The sequence below is a fragment of the Mesoplodon densirostris genome, chromosome 2, assembly GCF_025265405.1.
Source record: "Mesoplodon densirostris isolate mMesDen1 chromosome 2, mMesDen1 primary haplotype, whole genome shotgun sequence".
Classification (NCBI taxonomy): domain Eukaryota; kingdom Metazoa; phylum Chordata; class Mammalia; order Artiodactyla; family Ziphiidae; genus Mesoplodon; species Mesoplodon densirostris.
In genome coordinates this window covers 128,364,107-128,390,481 of record NC_082662.1, presented here as the reverse complement: position 1 = coordinate 128,390,481, position 26,375 = coordinate 128,364,107, and the positions used below count along the sequence as shown (strand labels likewise).

The 26,375-nt window shown below is 34.4% G+C and overlaps 1 protein-coding gene across 7 annotated transcripts in view; it reads right to left on the bottom strand.

The window, feature by feature from the left end:
- Positions 1–26,375, bottom strand: part of CEP170 (centrosomal protein 170) — a 137,994-nt gene that overhangs the window by 103,366 nt on the left and 8,253 nt on the right. For 6 of the 7 annotated variants that reach the window (XM_060090906.1, XM_060090908.1, XM_060090910.1 and 3 more), the window contains exon 2: positions 425–570. In XM_060090906.1, coding sequence (XP_059946889.1) covers positions 425–529 — 105 coding nt within the window. In that variant the 5' untranslated portion in view covers positions 530–570. Of the gene's footprint in view, positions 1–424; positions 571–4,281; positions 4,348–26,375 lie in introns of those variants that run through there. The other variant, XM_060090907.1, reaches the window with a different exon arrangement.

Below are 26,375 nucleotides of genomic sequence, written 5' to 3'. Positions count from 1 at the left end.
AACAATCTGTATGCTCAAACTACTGGAAGATATTATAATGAAAACCTCTAAAAGAAAAAGAGAGATTAATTCCAGTATCAATTAAGTACCCATGATTAAAATTCAGTTTTACTTCATGCTATACTAATTTTATGAATTATTTACAAGTCTTATTTTAAAAGTGTAGAATGTGAAACTTCTTACTTCTTAAAAACAAACTTCACTACTCAAAGCTCTCATTTTTCAAAATATAATCTCTGAGACTTAGAACTTATTTTTACATGATACAAGGGGGAGAAAATTTATTAAACTAGTAACTAGAGCTTAAAGAGGGAGGGCCAGAAAGTTCAAATGTTAAGCAGAGTTGCTCTCCAAAGGAGTAGAAAAATATTTCATGTCAGTTCCAGGTTTTGAGTAGACACATACAGAAGGCAGACACAATTACCTGCAACATGAGCTCACACTCGTCTCTTCCAACAAAAATCATTTCTCGTGGCAGCCTGTGGCGAGTGCCTCCACTGCTCACCAAAAACCAGGATGTTAAGCTCATTTTCTGCTTAGCTTCTAAGTCTTTGGCAAAGGTACGTCATCCTGCAGAGAGAGATTCAGAAAAACATACATTTAGATATTTTCAACTTTAGTATCTATTCACCAAACCCTTGGAATAGAACTGCATTCAACATTTACCCCTGACTACATAAATAAGACAGTCCACGAGTCCCAGGAAACAACATATCCACCAAATTCTCAGCAGTAAAGTAAGTCCATGGACTCCATTAAGAGTTCACTTAAAAAGGAATACATTAGGCAATTAAGTAGGTAGTCAACTAATAACATTTATCATATCTCTATAGCTTATAAAGGTCTACAATTCTCAAGTAAATGATCACATTAGTATCATGTTAACTGCAGTAAACACTAGCAATGTTATATAAATAAGTTCTCAATTATAAATGTTTTGAGAAAGACACTCAATTCAAATGAATATATTTGATATCTGATTAAGAGCTAACAATGGACACCAAAGAAATTGCTTCTTTGTCTACCAAGTGTAGACCACTTAATGCACTTTCAAAAACATGAAATTTCAATTTCTCTGTCCTAACATGTATGGTACTTTTTTTTTTAAAGTGAATGGTTTTTTTAAAAAAATTTTATTTATTTTATTTTTGGCTGCACTGGGTCTCCATTGCTGCACTCGGGCTTTTCTCTAGTTGAGGGGAGCGGGGGCTACCCCTTGCTGTGGTGCACGGGCTTTTCACTGAGGTGGCTTCTCTTGCTGCGGAGCACGGATCCTAGGCGCGTGGGCTCTAGAGCACAGGCTCAGCAGTTGTGGCGCACGGACCCAGCCACTCCACCGCATGTGGAATCCTCCCAGACCAGGGCTCGAACCCGTGTCCACTGCATTGGCAGGCGGATTCCTAACCACTGTGCCACCAGGGAAGCCCTATACTGTACTTTCTAAATATGTTTCTTCTAGAGCAGCAGCTCCTAAACTTTTTGTCCTTAAGACTCTTTTACACTCTTTTTTTTTTTTTAAAGGACCCTAAAGAACACTTTGTTTACATGGGTTAGATATATTAATATTTACCGTATTAGAAATACTGAGAAACTGGTATGTATTAATTCATTTAAAATGATCAATAAATCAATTTTACAGAAAAAATGGCTAACATTTTAATGAAGATTTACTATATTTCCAAAACAAATAATTAGTGAGAAGAATAGCACTATTAAACAATTTAAAAAATCTCTTTAAGTTCTGGCTTAATAGAAGATTTTCATATCTGCTCTGAATTCAATCTGTTGCCATATACTGTTTAACTTAAAATATTTAAAGGCCTAGCTTCATACTTATTCCCAGATAAGTAGTGGGAAATGGGAAATTTATTTTAATAGTCTTTCCAAATAACTGAAGATAGTTTTCTTTGATACTACATCAAAACTTCACAGGTGGTAATTTCCTGAAAGTTATTTATAACATGGAATCTGAAACTTTCCATACATTTTAACATGAAAATCCATCTTCTGCTTTGAAGAGATTTTGTAACACTGTGCATTGGTCATTTGAAAAACACTGGTTCCCTGAGTTACACAGATCTTCCAAGTGACGACACATTTCATTATACTATTTTAAAATATCACCTTCATTTATATCATCACCCATCTCATCTGAAGTCTTTAATTACTGGGCAGCTGTTAAGCAGCAGACTCAAGCTCCTAAAACTCTAATTTTCTCTTAGAAAATTTTGCCTAAATTTTACTGGCAAAAAAATACTGTCAATTCTTTTCCTTGACGTGACAGGTTTATACTGTCTGCTAAATACTCAGGTCTACAAAACCATAATTTTTGTCTGTCAGTCATCGTTTCAAGTAAAAATCATGTTCTATGAAACAACTGGCTAGTTCAGCTCACAACTCAAACAATTACACAAATGCTTTTTCTTGAGACAACCATGGCACTTTGGTATACAGTGTTAAGTGCTTTATGTGTAGCTCCATTTAGTCTTACAAAACACTAAAAAGATGTAATTCAAAGGTCAAGACTTAATAAACTTAATCATTTTTAACACTGCATCAAGGACATTCTTAAGTGAAACTGGCTTTTTTTCTTATCTGCAAGTGCATGCCAGTGAAGAATATGATTGCTATTAGCATAGTATGGTGCCAATGCCTTGACTAAGGAAGCAGCAGCTTTAGCCACCATTGTTTTTCCATATTATCAGTTCAAAGGTCTATACAATAAAAAAGCCAATAATGTTTTGATAGTATTATGAAAATAGTTTTGACCTCGTGACCCTTGAAATGGTTTCAAGGATTCCCACAGGCCTGTTGACTGGGCTCTAAGAATTACTAGTATCTTAGAGGATGTGACTATGTCATTAAGAGCATAAACTTAAGAGTCAGACAGACTGGTGGAGAAGTCTGACTCCTGGTTCCACCACCACTTATTTCCACATGACCTTGGGCAAGTTACTTACCCTGTGTCCCTTAGTTTCCTCTTGTGTAAAATGGGAATAAGGATAGTATCTACTCAACAGTTTTTTTCTTATTGATCAAAAGAATATTACTTGTAAATATTTTTCCCATGAAATTCCCATATACATTCTTATATGATTTAATTAGAAGCTATACTACAAAACAGTGAAACGAAACATTCTGCAATAAGAAACACATCTATATATCAAAAAAGAAACCTTTAAAATGTAGAATTTCATGTTAAGGTAAAAATCCCATATATTATGAATTTATCTACACATATATGAAACAATTGGTTTCACCAAAATAAGCAAATAATTTTCTGTAAAGTTAGAACAATTACGTCTTACTCCCTTCTCAATTTATTGAATTGATATGGTTAATTTATGTGGATTCTTAAATCTTCCATTCACCTAATTCCTTGATGCAAATGTTGTTGTTAGTCTTCCATCTGTCTACTTTCTGTCAAAATGCTTTTTAGCATTTTATATGTATGTCCTGGCCAAATCAACAGAGAATCAAAAAAATTTTACCAGAAGAAAAAACCTTCCATCTAAATATGGTACATAATTTGCATACTGCCTTTCCAAGGAAAGACAATTTTAAAACATGACATTAATAAGTAAGTCAACAGTTATAAACTCATTTAAGGGAACTGAAGAAAAAAACTTGTCAGCATTTGTATGGGCAATGTCCATAAGACATGTTAAAGGAAATCAAATTAACCTAAATACAGTAAACGAAACACCAGAGCCAACCATGGGCAATAAGAACAGTTTCCAAACATTTTTTAAATTACAAAGTACTATGTAAGCATGATTCATATGCTACAAAAATATTTTAAGTATTTAGACAATAGCAAGCATAATTATATACCAATATGTAATATATAACTCCACAATATAAACATACAGTAATTATATAACTATATAAAATAAAATAAAGTTAAAATAATGGCTTTTTATATATTTTATTTTGACTTTCAGTGACACTTAAAAGGTAACAAATATACACATTTTCTAAAAAACAAAAATGAAACGCATAATCCTCAAGATGAAGGGTATTTATTTACTGGGGTGGGACAGTGACCATGAGTCATCTTCTAGTTTTTTCTACAATGGGAGGGAATGAGATATGATATAAACCCACTGTCTCTCAGTTCTCACATGGGACTCTATTCCCTTATCTAAGACAGCTTTCTCACTGGTCCCTTAGTTGCAATGCTCTTTTCCTCCTCACTGAGTTAATACTGACACTTGCACATGGGTAAAACTGAAAACTGAGCTTCCTTCCTCAGTGGCCAAGGCAGAAGTTTCAGCTCACCTTCCTCTAAAGGGCAGGAAAAGGGGCCTTTGGGTTTGCCGATTGGACAGAATATGCCCAAGGTCTTGACTTGGGCACTTCAGATATCCTATCTGTAAAAATGAAAAGAAAAACAAAATAACCCAAAACAACAAGAAGAGAGCACATCAAGATAAAATGAGATATAGATATGCTATCCTGTAGTATCCAGCATATTGGGAGGCACTCAATTTATGCTCATTGCCTTTTCTCCCTCTCCTCCTAATCTTTTCTGCCAAATAATACAATAATGCCATAATTTGAGACTCAAAATACATCAACCAAACAATAAACATATGTTGAATATCTTCTATGTCAATGTTCTAAAATTATTCACTTAAAGAAATAATTTAGGGTAAAAATTACGGCAATATAATATGCCTTATAGCTTACTCATAAAATTAAAAATACTATAACCTTTATTTCATACATATTTCAATTCTGAAAAGTACATTTAATGGATCACTGATTAAAATTCCTGTAACACTTTCTCAAAGCACAAATAGTTTTCAGGTCATACTGGGGATCTAAAGACTGAAGAGGATGGAGGACCACTGACCTTTGCAAAGATTATAGTCCCAGACCTTATTACAACTCAAGTACAGCCATAAACTATAACCTTTGCCCTATGACTTTGCAATTCCTCCAATTAAAGGTGGGAGTATAACTTCCCACTCCATAACTCTGGGCTCTGCCTCATGACTTGTTTTGGCCAGTGGAATGGTGTTAATAGCTGTGATTGAAGTGGAAGCTAAAATGTGCTTGGGCAATTGGGTTTGACCTCTGGTACCTCTGCCATTACCATAGAAAGAACACGCCCTAGCTAGCCCATTACTTCAAGAAGAATGAGACACATGTAGAACAGATGTGTTATCTAACACAGAACTTGAAGCAGGCCCTCAGTTATCATTCAACCCTTAGCTGAAAAATAGAATTAGTGTTGTTTTAAGCCATTGAGCGATGTGCAGTGATTTGCTTCATCACTGACTATAATGCACAAAAGGTGAGTATAATTTACTGAAATATAGTATCTTTTTAAAAGTACACTGATAGTCCAATACACTCACTTGAATATTTTCAGAAATACACAATTGAAATTTTGTTGAAATTGTTCCCTTTTTCCCAGTTTCTTCATCTCAGAATGGTAACATTTATTTGTATAATTAAACCTAAGGCTGTTATGTGTTACACAACTACAAATTGTAGATAAAGGAAGCTTATTTTAACAAGAAGTCCAACAAGGAGAGAATCCAGCTATAGAAGAAGATGCAAGATCACTTTTTCTTTGGGAAAAAGGTCAACATCTATAGTTTACTTTTTCACCATCTGGAACAGCTCAGTTTACCATAGGAGAATCCTCCAATCTCCCCCCAAAGTGGGCAAAGCACAATAATGATGCTGTGGGAGCCAAGTCAAGAAGAAATAACTGGGGGGAACCTCACCATTCCATGTGAAGAGTTTCTATGTATTTATCTCCTTGGTTAAGCATAGCACCTTATCCCACCCTTGAATGAGCTTGATGGTCACATGTTTAGAGTCTCTCTGATTTAGTATCTTCGGATAATAAACCTCTAATCTTTTGTGGGAATAGGGGTTTGGGCAATGGAGCCTACTAGTTCTTTATATGAACTTAACTGATTTTCTTGGTTTCAGTCCACCCTGCCTTCCAAGATAACTGGTATCTCACATTCCCAAGCCTTTCCAAGATTCTATGAGAATTCCTTTTTTTCTTTATTTCTTCCTCCCACAGCTCCCCCTCTTCCAAAACTTTCTCAACTTCTCTTCCCAAGTAGCCTCCTCTCATTCTCTTTGTATTAGTGAGACTGGGAAGGAACAGAGAAAACTCCAGGGGCCCTATTCAGTATACTTCTAGAAAACTGCTTCTTTTATCATATGATTTTGAAATAAAATAACATTAAAATAAACTAGTTATTCAAAATATAATAAAATATCTCAATGATCATATATTATCACAATTTTCTTTAGTGTCATAATCATTGTTTCCTTTTCTTTTTTCCAGATTGACTCAAGAACGTTAGCTACTCTTAAGAGAAGTGAATTCCCAATGATAATATCTGCTCTCCATATCTGTAGTTTGGTTACTTCATTCTAATTGCATTGATTTCAAACTTCAGGTTATATGCTATTAAAATTACAAACACCAGCTATGATTCAACAGAAGCTAAATAAAAGGGGCAAAAGTCTCCACAGTCATGCTAATCTAACTCTGGATATGCCTCCAAACAATCCCGGGACAAATGAGCATTGTATAGTTCATCAAACAACATATGATATGCTAATGTTTCCATACTCTCAGATGAAATGGCTAAAAGAATATTCTTGGTAAATTTATGAATTTGGAAAGAAGTTACAATAAGGAAAACTAATGGATCAGTTCAAACACTTATGTATTTCAAGGTACTTCTTCATAAAACCTTTGTATTAAATTCTCCTATTAAAACAGAAAAAGGCAAGCTGGATAAAATAAAAGGATCCATCTTCATGCTATCTATGAGAGAGTCTGTATATGTAAGGACACAAAGAGGTTGAAAGTAAAGGGATAAAACAAGAAATTCCATGCAAACAGGAATCAAAAGAAAGCTGAGGTGGCTATGTTAATGTCAAATAAAATAGATTTTAATTCAAAAAAGCTTACAAAAGACAAAGAAGAACATTATATATTGATAAAAGGTTCAACACAGCAAGAAGATATAAAAACTGCAAACATATACACACCTAACAATAGAACATCAAAATATATGAAGCAAAAATGGACAAAATTAAAAAGATAAGTAGACAGTAGAACAGTAACAGTGAAGACTTCAATGCCCCATTTTCAACTATGAAAAACAACCAGACAGAAGATCAATAAAGAAAGAGAAGACTTGATAACACTATGAACCAATCTGACCTAACAGATACATACAAAAGACTCCACTCAACTATAGCAGAATCACATTCTTTTCAAGTGCACAAAGAATATTCTCCATAATAGACCATAACGTTAGGCCTAAAACAAGTCTTAATGAATTTTAAAAGAAGAAAATATTACAGAACTTTTCTAGTCACAATCTAATGAAATTAGAAATCAATAACAGCAGGAAAGCTGGAAAATTCTCAATATGTAAAAACTAAACAACACGCTCTTTAACAATGAGTAGGTAAAAGAAGTAATCGTAAGAAAATTAAAAAATAAATTGAAACAAATGAAAACAACAATACAGAATAACAAAACTCATAAGATTTGCTCAAAAGCAGTCCTAATAGAGAAATTTACAGCTGTAACTACTATAAAAAAAAAAAACCAAGCAAAAACAAGATCTCAAATCAATAATCTAAATGCACACCTTAAGGAAACCAAACCCCAAAGCAACTGAAGCAAGAAAATAATAAAGATTACTGTTTCTAGTTGTGGCCTTTCTTTTTTGCTTAAAGAAGTCACTTTAACGTTCTTGTAAAGTTTGTTTGGTGGTGCTGAACTCTTTTAGTTTTTGCTTGTTTGTAAAATTTTGATCTCTCTATCAAATCTGAATGAGAACACTGACAGGTAGAGTTTTCTGGGTTGTAGATTTTTCCCTTTCATCACTTTAAATATATTATGTCACTTCCTTCTGACCTGCAGAGTTTCTGCTAAAAAATCAGCTCAGTCCCTTATGTGTAACTGTTGCTTATCCCTTGCTGCTTTTAATAATCTCTTTTTATCTTTAACTTTTGCCATTTTAATTACAATGTATCTTGGTGTGGTGCCCTTTGGGTTGATCCTGTTTGGGACTCTGTACATCCTGGACCTAGATGTCTGTTTCCTTTCCTAGGTTAGGGAAGTTTTCAGCTGTTATATCTTCAAATATGTTCTCTGCCCCTTTCTCTCTCTCTTCTCCTTCTAGGACCCCTATAATGTTAATGTTTTTACACCTGACTTTGTGCCAGTGGTCTCTTAATCTATTCTCATTTTAAATTTAAACATTTTTCTGTTGAGCTTGGGTGACTGCCACTACTCTGTCTCCCAGTTTGCTGACTGTTCCTCTGTATCATCTAACCTACTGCTGATTCCTTCTAACATATTTTTAAATTTCAGTTACATATTCTTCAGCTCTCTTTGCTCTTTACATTTTCTAACTTTTTGCTTAACACCCCACTTACATCAATGAACAGATCATTCAGACAGCAAATCAATAAGGAAACATTAACCTGAAATGACACATTAAAATGGATGGACTTAATATATATAGAACATTCCATGCAAAAGCAGCAGGATACACATTCTTTTCAAGTGCATATGGAATATTCTCCAGGATAGGTGACATGCTAGGCCACAAAATAAGTCTCAGTAAATTTAAGAAAACTGAAGTCATATCAAACATCTTTTCCACCAAAATGCTACGAGACTAGGAATCAACTATAAGAAAAAAACTACCCAAACCACAAACAGATGGAGGCTTAACAATATGTTACTAAACAACAAATAGGTCACTGAAGAAATCAAAGAAGAAACCCCAAAATACCTGTGGACAAATGAAAATGAAAACACAATGATCCAAAATCTATGGGATGTAGCCAAAGCAGTTCAAAGATGGAAGTTTATAGTGATACAAGCTTACCTCAGGAACAGGAAACAAGAAAAATCTCAAACAACCTAACATTACACCTAAAGGAACTACCAAAAGAAAAGCAATCAAAACCCAAAGTTAGATGAAGGAAAGAAATGATAAAGATCAGAGCAGAAATAAATGAAAAAAGGGGCTGAAAAACAATAAAAAAGATCCACAAAACTAAAACCTAGTTCTTTGAAAAGATAAACAAAATTGATAAACCTATAGCCAGACTCATCAAGAAAAAAGACTGCCCAAATCATAAAATCAGAAATGAAAAAGAAGTTACAACCAATGCCACAGAAACTCAAAGGATCATAAAAGGTTACTGTGAACAATATTATGTCAAAATGGACAAATTCCCATAAATGTACAATTTTCCCAATACTGAACAGGGAAGAAACAGAAAAGACTGACAGACCAATTACTAAATAAAATTGAATCAGTAATTTAAGAAAAAAAAAAAAAAAAAGCCTCCAAACAAAAGTTCAGGACCATATGGCTTCACAGGTGAATTCTAACAAACATCATTACAGAGGAAGGAACTTTTCCAAACCCATTTTATGAGGCCAGCATCACCCTGATAGCAAAACTAGACAAAGACACTACCAAAAAAAAAAAAAAAAAAAAATCACAGGCCAATATCACTGATGAACCCAGATGCAAAAATCCTAAACAAAATATTAGCAAACCAAGTCCAACAATACATTATAAAGATTATACACTGTGATCAAATGGGATTTATCCCAGGGATGCAAGGACTTTTCAATATCTGCAAATCAATCAATGTGATACCACACTAACATACTGAAGAATAAAAATCACATGATCATCTCAATAAATGCAAGAAAAGCTTTTGATAAAATTCAGCATTCATTTATGAAAGAAACTCTCCAGAAAATGTGTTAGCAGGGGAACATACCTCAACATGATAAAGGCCATATATGACAAGCCCACAGCTAACATCATACTCAATGGTGAAAAGCAGAAAGCATTTCCTTTAAGATCAGGAACAACACAAGGATTCCCACTCTTACCACTTTTTTTAAACATAGTTTTGGAAGTCCTAGCCACAACCATCAGAGAAGAAAAAGAAACATGAGGAATCCAAGTCAGAAAGGAAGGAGTAAAACTGTCACTGTTTGCAGACAACGTGATATTACACATAGAAAATCCTAAAGATGTCACCAGCAAACTACTAAAGTTCATTAATGAATCTGGTAAACTTGCAGGATACAAAATTAATATACAAAAATCTGCTGCATTTCTACATATTAATGATGAACTATCAAAAAGAAAAATTAAGAAAACAATCTGATTTCCCATTGGATCAAAAATAACAAAATACCTAGGAATAAATCTAAGGAGGTAAAAGACCTGTAACCAGAAAACTGTAAACACTGAAGAAAGAAACTGAAAATGATACAAATGAAAAGATATACCATGTTCATGGATTTTTAAGAATTTATATTGTTAAAATGTCCATAATGCCAAAAGCAAATAACTAGAACAAATAATTCTAAAATTTGTGTGGAAACACAAAAGACCCTGAATAGCCAAAAGTAATATTGAGACAGAAGAACAAAGCTGGCAGTATCACACTCCCTTATTTCAAACCATACTATAAGGCTACAGTAATCGTAACAATATGGCACTAGCCTAAAAAAAGACACATAGATCAATGGAACAGAATAGAGAGCCCAGAAATAAACCCATGCTTATATGGTCGATTAGTCTATGACAAAACAGGAAAGAATGTACAGTGAAGAAAAGACAGCCTCTTCAATAAATGGTGTTGATAAACCTGGACAGCTACATGCAAAGGAATTAAACTGGACTACTGTCTCACATCATATACAAAAATAAACTCAAAATGGATTAAAGACTTAAATGTAAGACCTGAAACCATAGAACTCCTAGAAGAAAACACAGGTAGTACACTCTTTGACATTGGTCTTAGCAATGTTTTTTTGGATATATGTCCTCAAGCAAGGGAAGCAAAACAAAAAAATAAACAGGTGTGACTACATCAAGCTAAAACATTGTTGCACTGTGAAGAAAACTATCAACAAAATGAAAAAGCATCCTACTGAATGGAAGAAGATATTTGCAAATTATGTACCTGATAAAAGGTTAATATCCAAATGATATATCTGATAAAGGGTAAATATACAAAGATCTCATGCAACTCAACATCAACAGGAACATGAAAAGATGCTGAACACTGCTAATCAACAGAGAAACGTAAAGTGAAACCACAATGAAATATCACCTCATACCTGTCAAAATGGCTACCATCAAAAAGACCACAAATAACAAATGTTGGCAAAGATGTCGAGAAAACAGAACCCCTGTACACTGTTGGTGGGAAAATCAATTGGTACAGCTACTTTGTAAAACAGTATGAAGGTTCCTCAAAAAACTCAAAATAAAACTACCATAGGATCCAACAACCCCACTCCTGGGTATGTATCAGAAGAAAACAAAAACACTAATTCAAAAAGACATATTGGGGCCTCCCTGGTGGCGCAAGTGGTTGAGAGTCCGCCTGCCGATGCAGGGGATACGGGTTCGTGCCCCGGTCTGGGAGGATCCCATATGCCGCGGAGCGGCTGGGCCCGTGAGCCGTGGCCGCTGGGCCTGCGCGTCCGGAGCCTGCGCGTCCGGAGCCTGTGCTCCGCAGCGGGGGAGGCCACAACAGTGAGAGGCCCGCATACCGCAAAAAAAAAAAAAAAAAAAAAAAAAAAAAAAAAAAAAAAAAAGACATATTGAATATACACCCCAATGTTCATAGAACCATTATTTACAATATTCAAAATATGGAAGCAACCTATGTGTCCATCCATCAAAAGATGAACGAATAAAGAAGACATGAATATATATTTATATAGAATGAAATACTACTCAGCCATAAAAAAAGAATGAAATTTTGCCATTTTCAACAACATGTATGGACCTGGAGGATATTAGGCTAAGTGAAATAAGTCAGTGAAAGACAAATACTGTGTGATATCACTTATATGTATAATCTAAAAAATAAACTAGTGAATATAACAAAGAACAAACAGATTCACAGATACAGTGAACAAAGTAGTGGTTACCAGTGAGAGAGAGGAAAGGAAAGGGGGAGGGGCAGAATACAGGTAGGGGATTAAGTGGTACAAACTATTAAGTATAATATAAATAACCCTCAAGGATATATTGTACAGCATCAGGAATATTTTATATAACTATAAATGGAGTATAATCTGTAAAAATTTTGAATCACTATGTTGTACACCTGAAGCTAATACAATACTGTAAATCAACTATACCTCAATTTAAAAAAAAAAAGGAATTAACACCAATTCTTTGCAAACTCTTCCAAAAAACTGAAGAGGGAAGACATCCTAATTCATTCTATAAGGGCAGCAATACCTGATACCAAAGGTAGACATAGAAACTACAAGAAAAGAAAACCACACTAAGATATTACTGATGTAACAATCTTCAACAAAACACTGGCAAACTGAATTCAGCAGCATATTAAAAAGGATTATATACCATGGCTTCATGTGATTTATTCCTGGAATGAAAAGATGGGTCCACATATAAAAATGAATCAAGGTAATAGAGTATAATCATAAAATGAAAGGCAAAAATGATCAGAAATTGCATTGGTTAATTATGCAGACTGATGCAGAAAAAGTATTTGACAATATTCAAAATCCTTTCATGATAAAAACACTTACTAAAGTAGGAAGAGAAGGAAAATTTTGAACATGATAAAGGCCAAATATGAAAAGCCCACAGCTAAATTCATACTCAATGGTAAGAGACTAAAACCTGTGCCCCTAAAAGCAGAAACAGGAAAAGAACACCTTCTTTCATCATTTCTATTTAACAAAGTACTGGAAGTCCTAGCCAGAGTAATTAGGTAAGAAAGAGAAATTAAAGGCATCAAAATGAAATGGAAGAAGTAAAATCACCTCTGTTCAAAGATGACATGATCTTATATGTAGAGAACTCTAAAAGGTCTACCAAAACAACAACAAAACCCACACTACCTCAGCTAATGAATGAATTCAGAGAAATTGCAGGATATAAAATTAAGTAAAAAATCAGTTGCATTTCTAGTTATTAGCAATAAACAATCTGAAAAGGAAATTAAGAAGAAAATTCCATTTATAATGGCATCAAAAAGAATAAAATACTTAGGAAAATATAACCAAGATGACCCAAGACTTATACCCTGAAAAATAAAAAACACTGCTGAGAGAATTTAAAGGAGACCTAAATAAATGTGAGGACATTCTGTACTCACAGATCTGTTAGGTGATAAGACTACGAAAGCAATCTACAAAGTCAGTGTGATCCTTATCAAAATCCCAACAGTACTGTTTGAAGAAAAAGAAAAATCCATTCTATAAGTCATATGGAATCTCATGGGACTCTGGATAGCCAAAAAAATCCTGAAAAAGAAAAGCAATGTTGAAGAACTCACATTTCCTTATTTCAAAACTTCCTACAAAGTGACAGTAATTACAACAGTATAGTGCTGCATAAAGATAGATCTATATGCTAATGGAACAGAACAGACAGCCCAGAAATAAATCTTCACCTATATGGTCTGTTGGTTTTCAACAAGGGCGCCAAGAACATTCAATGGGAAAAAGACAGCCTTTTCAACAATTAGTGCTGAAAAAATTGGATACCCACATGCAAAAAAATAAAGTTGTACTCTTACCTAATACCATATACAAAAGTTAACTCAAAATGGATCAAAGACTTAAGCATAAGAGCTAAAACTATGTAAAACTCTTAGAAGGAAAAAGCAGATAAATTGGACTTTATCAGAACTTAACATTTTTGTGCATCAAGGGACACTATGTAGAGAGTGAAATGAATGGGAGAAAATATTTGCAAATCATTTATCTGATAAGTGACTCATATCCAGAATATTATTAGGGAAATGCAAATCAGAATCACAATGAGATACCACTTTATACCTATTAGGATGGCTATTATCAAAAAATGAAAATAACAAGTGTCGGTAAGAATGTGGAGAAATTGGAACCCTGTGCATTGCTGGTGGGGATGTGTAAAGGTGTAGCTGCTATGGTTTCTCAAAAAGCTACACAGAGAATTTCCATATCATCCAGCAATTCCACTCCTTGGTACATACTCAAAACAACTAAAAAAATGTGGACTCACGCAGATACTTGTACACCAATTTTCACTGCAGCATTATTCACAGTAGCCAAAAGGTGGAAACAACCCAAGTGTCTATCAACAGATGAATAAAAAATATATATGTACATATAAGGGAATATTATTCAGTCATAAAAGGAAGTGAAGTTCTGATACACGCTACAACATGGATGAATCTTAAAACATATTATATTATGCTAAGTGAAATACGACAGATGCAAAAGGGCAAATACTGTATGATCCACTTATAAGAGGGACCTAAAACAGGCAAATTTATACAGTCAGAAAGTAGAATAGAGGTTATAAGGGGCTGAAGGGAGAGAATAAGAAGTTGTTTAATGGGCACAGAATTTCTGTTTGGGATGACGATAAAGTTCTAGAAATAGTGGTGTCAGTTACACACTGTGAATTTGATGTCACTGAGCTGTACACCTTATGGTTAAAATGGTAAATTTTATGTTATATATACTCTACCATGATTTTTAAAAAAGTGTTATTGACAAAGAAAGGCCACTCAAGTCCTCTCTCTGCCTTGATTCCACTGTTCTTAAATTGGAGACATAGTAAAACTTTATTTCGTTTAGTTTTGTATTTGGTTCTGTCTATCTTAGAACAAGGTATTTTGGACATTCAAGTTTTCCACAGAAGTGAGAATTTTTCCTTAAATCAGGGATTGGCTAACTTTGGCCTTCTGCCTACTTTGTGAATAAAGTTTTAATGAAACACAAACCTTTTGTATTACAACAGTGGAGTTGAGTAGTTCATACAGAGATCATACGGCTTGCAAAGCCTTAAATATTTACTTTCTGGCCCTTTATAGAAAGTCTGCCTTAAAGTATCAACATCAGTTTTTTTTTTTTTTTTTTTTTTTTCGGTACGCGGGCCTCTCACTGTTGTGGCCTCTCCCGTTGCGGAGCACAGGCTCTGGATGCGCAGGCTCAGCGGCCATGGCTCATGGGCCCAGTCGCTCTGCAGCATGTGGGATCTTCCCGGACCGGGGCACGAACCCGTGTCCCCTGCATCGGCAGGCGGACTCTCAACCACTGCGCCACCAGGGAAGCCCTCAACATCAGTTTTTAGTTTTACCATTTTCAATGAAAATATTTTAAAATATATTTCATATTTACCCACCTTTTACAATGCAAAATATTAACTACTGTATTTAACTCTACTAGTAGCTCATGATCATCACTATTATCAATAATTATTAAACTATGCTGTAAAAGTGATTTCATCAGAATATATAAGGAATATGGGCTATATCTGTCCTAATACTATCTGTTGATAGTTCTGCTTTTCTGAGACCCCGTACTCACATCATACATGTTTCTTCTGTCTTCTCGCTTCTCATCAGTATTTATTTTTCACTTTAAAGCCCCATTCCCTCCTGCAAGGCCTTAAAAATAACATAAGTATATTTCAACTAGGCTCAAAACGAACAACAAGAATCTGAATGAGGGCTCTTGTGAATAAACTACATGTGTTTTCATTTGAAAGATACATTTTGTCACTCCGCAAGCTTTAGTTTATTTTTGGATCTTTAGTTGTAGGCAGCAGAATTCTACAGGTGAGATGCTATTGTAAAATAGCATTGTATCTCCCTTCCAAATTAAAGATCAAATTAAATAAGGATATTGAGTTCTTTGAATTCAAAGAAAGGAACTTGATATACACAGAGTATGGAAGAATTTTATCTAAAGAGGAATTAAGAGACTAAAAGATTGGCCCCAAAACTTACTAGTATAGTTTCAGAGATTAGACCATATGGAGTATGCTTACCCATTAATCATGAACATATAATTAACATGTGCAAGGCTTAGGTTTAGATTTAACAAGCTAAATAGATTCAGGGTCCTGAGAGTTCTATACGTAATTCTGAAAAATCAAAACTCTAAATACATGTGCATGTGTTTTGGGCATGAGAGAAGGTAAGAGCTTTCATCACAAAAAGTAAAAACTCCAGGAAATCTCACTAAAGAATTACAAATATTAACGTCTATTATTGAGAAATGAATAAATTTTCTTGCTTCATTTAAAGCGATTAACAATGTAACTAAAACACAACTCAAGACTCTTCCATTTCCCATAGCATCAATTTCTAATACTGGAAAAATTTAAATCGAGAAGCCTACAATCTTAGATATGTAGACTAGACATAAAATTCTGTTGTACATTCTATGGGTTATGATGGCATGTATCTACCATTATGGTATCTTAGAGTATCTTCATTGCCCTAAAAACCCTCTATGTTTCTCCTATTCATCCCTTCCTGCACCAACCCCTGGCAACCACTGATTTTTTTTTACTGCCTCCATACTTTTCTACAACATCATATAATTGGAATAATACAGTATGTAGCCTTTTCAGATTGCTTTCTTTCACTTAGTAATATGCATTTAAGGTTCCTCTGTATCTTCTCACAGCTTGATAGCTCATTTCTTTTTAATGCTGAATAATATTCCACTCTCTGGATGTATGACAGTTTATCCATTCACCTGTGAAAGGACATCTTAGTTGCTTCCAAGTTTTGGCAGTTATTAATAAAGCTGCTATAAATATCACATCTTTTTAACCTATCATACTGAGAACCCAAAAGATATGTGACTAATTTTTAAATAAATGTATAAATTCAGGACTACTATTTCACATTTTCCCCCTACTAAATCCCTAATAGAAAATATCCTCAACACTAAAGGCTCTGCCTCTGACACCTTATATTTCTGAAAATGAAAAAAACATTAGGGATGCATTTCAGCTAAGGACTCAGAATCAAATAAGGTACAGATATGATTGATCATATGCTATAAAGGCAAATAAACATCATTTTCTATAATCTTTTACTTATAATAATAGATAGCATTTATTGACCATTTACTGTATGCCAGACGGTTCTAAGAACTTCATACACACACATGCACACAGCTTTTTAACAACGAAAATTATGTAAGTTCTAGAAAGTAGACAAACATTATATAACAGTTACACCAGAGAACTCTTGTTTTACAGAGTACTACACAATGAATTAATCTATTTTTTCTTCATTCATAAAGTATGTACTATGCACTAGTAACAGGGAAAGAGTGATAAGACAGAAAAAGTTCATAATCTCATAGAAGCAAAAATAGACAAACAAAAGCTAAGTAAATGAATAGGACAACTTCAGTGACAATGGGAAGACTGAAACATGAAAAACAAGAACAGCATGATGTAACAGTTCTAAGGTGGTGCTGTTTAGGCCGGGTGGTCCGGGAAACGTGTCTGAGAAAGTGACATATACTTAGAACATACTCAGAAATTCAACTCTGCTGTATAATTAACTTGATATGGGAGAGATAATGAAATACATTCTTGGGAAAAATTTATTCCTTTTAAAATCCCCACCCCCATTTGAGACAGTACAGTTAATCCCCAAAATTAAATCCACAGCTGTGCTTTTTTTGGATACCTACCAAGATACTTGTTCATGAGCATGTGAACAAATTCTGTACTGGGAAAACTTCTGCTTTCATATACTCTTGATTATTTTGGAACGACTGCTCCAAATTTTACCTTTATAATCTGCCACATACATTATTAATTAAATCTTGAAAAAACCAAATACATGTGGAGAAAAAGCCTAATTTACAACTTTTGCCTAAAACAGCATTAAAAGGTAAAAAATTTTTTCATTAAGGAAAATGAAGACGATATTCCAAATATCAATAGTCATACATTCTATATCTGAGTTTACTATATACTTTCAAAGGAAGACTTAGATTTGAGATTTGATGATATACTTTTCTACAAATTGTCGAGGCATTAAAAGTTTCTGCCAAAGGACAAGAATAAAGATACAGACGTAGAGAATGGACTTGAGGGCACTGGGAAGGGGAAGGGGAAGCCGGGACGAAGCGAGAGAGTAGCACTGACATATATACACTACCAAATGTAAAATAGATAGCTAGTGAGAAGCAGCTGCACAGCACAGGTAGATCAGTTCGGTGCTTTGTGACCACCTAGAGGGGTGGGATAAGGAGGGTGGGAGGGAGACGCAAGAGGGAGGGGATATGGGAATATACGTATGCATATAGCTGATTCACTTTGTTATAGAGCAGAAACTAACACAACACTGTAAAGCAATTATACTCCAATAAAGATGTTAAAAAAAGTTAATATTAAGGATGAAATTTTCCTATTTAAGGACTATTTCAGAGAAATAAGAATATGCATTTCAAAGACACAAAAGGAATTTTTTCAGTTTCTTATACAACATCACGAAGACAAGGTATTTTTAAAACACCCTTCAAAGCATAAAAAAAAATCTAAGAAGCAAACACTAAATGATTTATATGTAAATGCCTGTATAAAAAATCAGTTGATCTTCCTTTTGTTCACATAAACGTCTTTTTAAAGAAAAAAAAAGTTTCTACCAAGTTTTCTCTGCCAGTTTATGAAAAATGTAAAGGCTGACTTGTTTTCTTTTCTAGAACTGTACAACTTTGTTAAAACATAATTTTGGTGTTTTACACTAACAAATCAAGACTCAGATTCAAATATTTATCACGTACCTCCTTTGTTCCAGTAACTGTACTAGGTGCTTATACTTTCATACAAGCATGAATGAAACAAAACAAGCATGGGAGAAACATTTTTCCCTTGAAGAAAGCTGAAGTTAAATGACTTAACCAAGGTCACAAATCTAGCTGTAGTAAACAGGAGCTATCCGAATTCAAACCTGGGCTTTCAGATACCAAGTTCAGGGGTTCTTCCACAACTACTGTCACCTTTGTATTTTCCTCAAGTATGCCTTAAAATGGTGCTGGTGATGTCAATTCCTATAGATGAAGATTTGGCTAAAGAGTTTGAATATGACTGAAAAGAACGTATTTTTACCTAGTAACATGTTCTGTGACACTGTCTTTTTACACAATAAACACTGACAGGTCGTGCAAAATTCAATCTATTTTCAATCTACCTCTTAGCTTCCTGATGGGCTACCAGTAGTAGGTTCCAAGGTTTTCTCCCTGAGAAGTCCATAGACAAGGAAGAATGAATCAATCAATTTATATTAAAATCAAAGACCAAAAATCAATGATCCATCTAGAGGAATGGTACAAATTCAGTAAACTGGGGTACAGCATAGATCAGAAACCTAGAATTTGAAAGAACAGTAAACTATCTCTAAGCTCAATGCACAACTATGAATCTGAAAAACTTTGTCAGGTCAACTATTACCAGGAGCAGGAAAAGGTGCACCAAGCTGTCTCAAAGAACTGAAAACAGAACCTACAGGAGGGAGTGACAGTGGAAGAAAGCAGCTTGAGTTAAGGGTTTATAAGAGCCTGAAACCCAAATGTTTTTGATTCACCTTTCTTAGTTCACTCTATGACAACAAATAGTTTCCTATGACTGCATTAAACAGATAAAATCATGTCACACTACTAAAGACCAACCTATGGGGTAAACGCCAGCAAAAGGAAAAATATATATTAAATTAATTAGTCAGAGTCCTGTTGAGATTTCTATTAAATTTTATTTGAAGTAGTTTACTGCTTCCATTACATGTTCGAGAATCCATAAAAAAGATATAATAATCCTGCATTTCATAGATATCCATTAATTTCTTATTCATATCCCATGCAGACTTAGATCAGACACTTTCACATGATCAAATAAAAATACTCAAAATATGAAAAGCAGTAAATAATTTTTATTTCCAGTAAGTGCCTAGAGACTCAGATTCATAAATTTCATAATTATTCTTACCTGCTCTGGATATAAGCCCTTATTCTGTCCTTATTTTTAACACTGATATATTTGATAAAAATTTTGCTTTTGCTTCCTTCATTTATTTTGGATCCAACACAGAAGGTTTACTCAAACTCTAATACATTTTTAAGAAGTGATCTTGATCATTATATTTGAATTTTGTAAAATAGTAAACTTACTTTTTAGAGTATATGGTATATATACATTATCAGAGAAAGACTCAAATCTCCTAATCAGAAAGCAATTTTGTAACAGAACTCAGTACCCATATTAGTAAATTTGGATTTCCAAGGCCAAGGTAACTTTTGGATTTTGAGCATGATACCCTTAGACAGCAACTTATTTTAAAAAGTAGCGTTACTAGTTTTAATAAATGTTATTTCCTGTTAAGAAACTATAATCCAATTCTTAAGACTAGCTCCTTTTACACGCAGCAAAGTTGGAATATAAAAATACAAGTGCCCTATTAGAATCTAAGGATATCTTACCCTTTCAGAATCTATGTCCTTAAAATTAATGAACTTTCAAATAAAGGGATTAATATATTATCATATGTTTTAAGAGCTTATTCTATTTTAAATGTAAGTTTTTGCATTTTGAAAATTTGTTTTACAAAAGAACTGTTAAGAATGTGCTTTAAAATGATTAGAAAGCATGAAAAAATGTTTAAAGCCTTGAAAAAAATAAAGTACAGACAGTATATAACTCACCTAAAAGAGCTCTCCTTCCTTCTGTTGAGTGCTAGGCTTTAAAAAAATTTTAAAGTCTTGAAAAAGAAAATAAAGTACAGAAAATAAAGTACAGACTAGTCTGCTTTTGCTAATCCACTTCCTCACCTTTCAGCCATTCTTGAATTTACCCTATCTTCTGAAGGTTTACTGAATTTTTGTCCTCTCTCTTCCTCTTAACTGCCTTACTGAATCATAATCAAAAATGACCTCATAATTGCTAAACCCAATGATCATTAACATTCCAATTACATCACCTCTCAGTATCGGTGACCATTCTTACCTTCTAGAAACATTACTTTGGTTTCTCTGACTTCTGTGGCCACTCCTCAATCTCTTTGAAAGTCTCTACTTTCTCTTTAAATCCATGTTTTTAGGAGGTTACTTCCCAATACATGTTCGTTTTAAGACTTCTTTGAAGCTACTGGACTTCAAATACAGTTTATTACATTAAGTCATGCATCTAAGTTTCAAGTCAAAACCTCTTTTATAAGATGCAGACCTTAATTACTTAGAAATCATTTTCAGTTCCAAGTCCCCACTCACCTGTCAAAATTAATCTGAAAAAAAAAATGCATCATTCCATCTTCTGAACAAAATCTGCCTTCCTCCTGTTTTCTCTATCTTGATAAATGGCAGTATCAACCACCCAGGTACTCTCTCTCACAACATCCCTTTATTTAGATAAATCACTGATGAAACGTGTACACGAAAACACATATTTTCTAATTCCTCAAAAAGACCCCTTCAGCTTGGACTGACTGGGTTGACAACATGGGAGAGTAGGGATGGGGGAAATGGGCTGTAATTGTGAAGACTAAAGAGACAGAAATTTAGAAAGTACTAGGGCACAGGAAATACACAATGTCTTGACTTAGAATGCTGAGGTTGGAGGGAAAAACTACAAATTGCACCCAAGAAAAAGAGAGAAAGGGAAGAACAAGTCAGAGATTAGAAATATTAGTGACAAAACCAGATACCTGAAAATCAGATGAAAGAAAATGGTTGTCAAGATAGCATTCTTTGATGAAATACCCATCTTATACAAACCTCATATCTTTGGGGAGCAAGGGTTATGAACTTGCAATTAACCTAAATACCATTAGCAAAAAAGGTGCCAGTTTCCATTAATGAATTATGTTCTGAATGTCACTAACAATAATTACTAGACACTGAATAGCCCAATTCTCTTTTCCCTAAGCCACCCTCCCCAAATAAATTTCTGAATTTCACTTTACCTTTCATTTAATTGCACTCTATTTGCTCCCACCTCTCCAATTTACAAATTTTAAATTCCTTATTCCATATAGTACATCTTTAACATTCTGGAATTTGTTACATGAACCACTTAAAATCTTAGGGTCTAACCGTGCTCTCTTACTACAAGCAAAGGCTCTTATTTTTCGTGAATAGCCCAACACAGAATTTTTCACATAAGTGAAGGGTAGGGGAATAGTCGAAGTGGAAGGTAGTGAGATGTAGAACTGAGAAGAAATATTTCACTCCTGGATTTGCAACTGAAGGAAATAGCAAAATTACCAGATTAGAGAAACAGTGTATGTTTCATTCAATAGCTCTTCAGCTTAATCAAAAACAAAAACCAAATTATCTACCATTCCTCTTCAAAAGCACACACACACAGATGAACATACACACAATGAATACCCCTGTCCTCCAAAAAAGGAATAGCTCGGTGTCATCAGTGTCAATTTCGTAAGCTAGCTATTTACAGAAAAATTGAGTTCAGTAATACTACTGGAATAGAAAACAGTATATTGCATTTTTAAACTATTGCTTAATATGATAATGGTTGTTGGAAAATATTTCAAAAGCACATTCAGAAAACTTAAAACTGAAACAATATCAAACGATTTAAGAACCCTTTTCTTACACACACACACACACACATGGATGTCTACAGTTTACTTGGAAATGGATCAAAATGTAAGATAGACTGATGAATAGACAATGGATTTATGACCAGATATGTGATAAAACTAACATAATATTAATGGTAGAATCAAGATGGTGGGTATATGAGTAGTCACTATGAAACTGTTTCAATTTCCCTGCCTGCTTGAGAATTTTCATTAAAAATACTAGGAAAGAGATATGGGGACATACGTATATGTATAGCTGATTCACTTTGTTATAAAGCAGAAACTAACACACCATTGTAAAGCAATTATACTCCAATAAAGATGTTAAAAAGTATACTAGGAAAAAAATCCACAAGAACAATAATAAATCACATACACACAGGCCCTGTATTTAAAAACAAAAACTTACCTCACGAATTAACTCTGGTGAAAAGAAATAAATAGTTTAAAAAGTAAAAACTCTGAGACCAATATATGTAAAATCTAAGGAAGGTACCCAAAGGTGTACTGATAAAAAAAATTTACAGCCTTAAGTGTTTTCCACTGAACTGAAAAATAAAAATAAACTTACTATCCGACAACTAGTAGAAATAAGTATTAAAGATTTTTAAAAATAATAAATTAAAAACATAATGACAAATCAAAAAGCTCATTCTTAAAAAAAAAAAAAAAAAAGTACTAAAACCCCTGGCAGATTTTTTTCTTCATTCCTCACAAATATTTAGCTTTGTAAAAGGATGTAACTGGGACTTCCCTGGTGGTCCAGTGGTTAACACTCCGTGCTTCCACTGCAGTGGGTGAGGGTTCGATCCCTGGTCCCTGATCGGGGAACTAAGATCCTGCATGCCTCATGGTGCGGCCAGAAAAAAAGGTGTAACCACAGACATGATCTTTTCAATTTACAGAATAATTATATCTACAATTTGAGGTTTCTAAATTTGAAAATCTCGAGTGAATAAACTTCTAGGCAGATAAAAATGACATAAGTGACTCAAAAACAAGTAGAAACTTGAATAGACCTGAAAACACTATTAAAAACTAAGGCCTTAAATACCTGTTTGAGAGTTCCTTTGTCATCTTTGAGATCATAAATAAATCAATAAACTCAGTTTAATCTCAATCAAAACCCCAAAAGGGGGCTTCCCTGGTGGTGCAGTGGTTGAGAGTCCGCCTGCCGATGCAGGGGACGCGGGTTCGTTCCCCGGTCCGGGAGGATCCCACATGCCGCAGAGCGGCTGGGCCCGTGAGCCGTGGCCGCTGGGCCTGCGCATCCGGAGAGGGCCGCGTACCGCAAACCAATCAACCCCAAAAGGATTTTTTCAAATGAGCGTAACAAAATAACCCTAAAACACATCTAGAAAAAAAAAAGCATACAAGGATAACTAGGTAAATTATATGACACCAGAATAGGCTAAGGAGAAAAGTACCCATTTGTAAACAGATACTATAAACCTATGTTATAATACGTGGTAATAATATAGCAGTGCAGGAATAGGCAGCAATCAAATGGAATAAAAGATCCAGAAATAAATCTATGCATATTAAGAAGACATTTCAAATTGTGATAATGAAGCGTTATGCAATACATGACAAAAGGCTATATATGTGCCTAAATATATTTTAGATAAATTAACACATTTCCATGTAAAAATTCAAATCATAAATTCTACAAGAAAAATATAGGTATGTATTCAATAAAATTTTGTGCAGTGGGATTACTTCGTAAGAAAAAGGAAAGAAGAAATTAGGCTATATACAAGTTAAAGCTTTTTGCTGGGTAAAAATAACAAACTTAAAAGGCAAATGGTAATCTAGGAAAAAGAAGTTGTTACAAGTGAATATGATGAGCTATTCACTAAAAATAAGAGCCTTTTATTTTAGAAATAAAAATAACCAATAAGCATTTTTAAAAACCCTTTCAGATGTATTACTAATAAGAGAAATTTAAATAAGGTTTTTAGTTTATCAACTGGGCAAAAATTTTAAAAAGATATGTAATACCCAGCAGTGGTGAAGCATTGAAGAAACACAATTTCATACCCCAACGAGGGAGGTGTACTTTGGCAATAGACTGAGGTGGGGAGGGGGCAGATGGAGTATTATCAGTACGTTAGAAAATTAGAAAAGGTTTTAGAACTCTACATGTTCTTTGATACAATACATTTCTTGAAATAGTGGGAAAGGAAAATACTGATTTGCACAGAAATTCAGTTAGAAATGTCCACTATAGGGTTGTTTACAATTTTAAAAAACATCCTTAATTTCTATAAATTGTAAGTAAATTATAAGCTTCGTAAAATGAAAGTTTAATCTCATGATAAAATGTTATCAGATTAAACCAAAATAGACAAGAATATGTAACAGCGGTGTCACTAGCTAGTAGGATTGTAAGAGTGTGTTCTTCCTGACTTAATGGTATTTTCTAGATATTTTGAAGTTATAGTCCTATTGCCTAAAAAAGCTTACCACAGAAAGTCCTCTATTTGCAATGTTCCTTTTTCACCAAAATAAAGATTTTATACTTACTTCTCCATCATCAAGGGCATTCATCTCCCCTACCCTCCGTTTCATGAAATCAGTTTCTAGCTGGCTGACTGGAGTTCAAGACCCCTAATCAACCCTTAAGCTTTGAATGTGAGAAATCCTTATCCAGTAAAAAGCTAGTTAAAATAGGAAAATGCTCTTTTTTGGCCTGGAAAAAAAGTAAGCTAGGCTGCTTACTTTTTTCTGACTTCATTCTCACTTAGACACAATGCTTAGAATTGAAAGATGTGCTTACGAATGGAGAAAGTTATTATTTCAAAGCCTCTTTCTGGCCTCATGTCCTTTCCTCCAACCCCAAGAGTATTGTTAAATGATGTGGAAAACTGCCTGTGGGGACAGAATGCACAAGAAGTAAAAAACTATTCCTACAGAGTCAGAATGAAAACATACTTCTATTCATCACCCAAACCAAAACATTTCTTCAAATCTAACACTATCAAGTGGTACCACACTTGGGGCACTGGGAAGGGGATCCCTACGTGCAATTATACCTTTCATGTCTTTTATGTCGATCTCATTTGTTTTACAAATAAACCTCTGAGGTAGTTGGACTACTGCCAGCTTTATTTTACAGATGAAGAAACTGAACTTCTGAAATGATGTGACATGCCCAAGATCACACAATTAATGCCTCTGAAGCAATTCCTGATAGCAAATTCTTCTCAGTGAACAGCAACCATCTCCCCTGTACAAATCTCAGTAGCAAAGAAGCCACATCAATCGACCTAAGAAACAGCAGCAATATATTTGTGAGTAAAACTTTGTTCATGGCTTTAGATTTAGTAGTTTCTGGGGGAGAATAATAATGAACATCTCGGGAATTCCCTAACAGTCCAGTGGTTAGGACTCGGCACTTGCACTGCAGTGGCCCAGGTTCAATCCATGGGTGGGGAACTAAGATCCTGCAAGCCGCATGGAGTAGCCAAAAAAAAAAAAAAAAAAAAGAACATCTTCACTGATAAATGAGAATAAAGACAGGTCTGATAATAACTTTTTCAGAGATAGTTAACAAGGAAAAAGGATATAACCTGATTTCTTAAGAAATGTTTAAGTGATTAAAGGTGGTATAGTTGACTGATCACTCCTTATCTCTAAACATACTTCTTAAAAAAAATTTTTTACTTTATATTATTTTATTTTGGCCATACCTCGCAGCTTGCGGGATCTCAGTTCCCCAACCAGGGATCAAACTTGGGCCCCATGCAGTGGAAGCGCAGAGTCCTGACCACTGGACTGCCAGGGAAGTCCCTAAACATACTTTCTTTACTTGTCTTCTGGGACACCACACTCATTACCTCACTGGCCACCTCTTTTCAATCCTTGATGGCTCCTTCTCTCTTGCTAAGCTTTCACTATTGGAGAGTATCAGGTGCAATTCTTTCTTGGACCTCTTAATC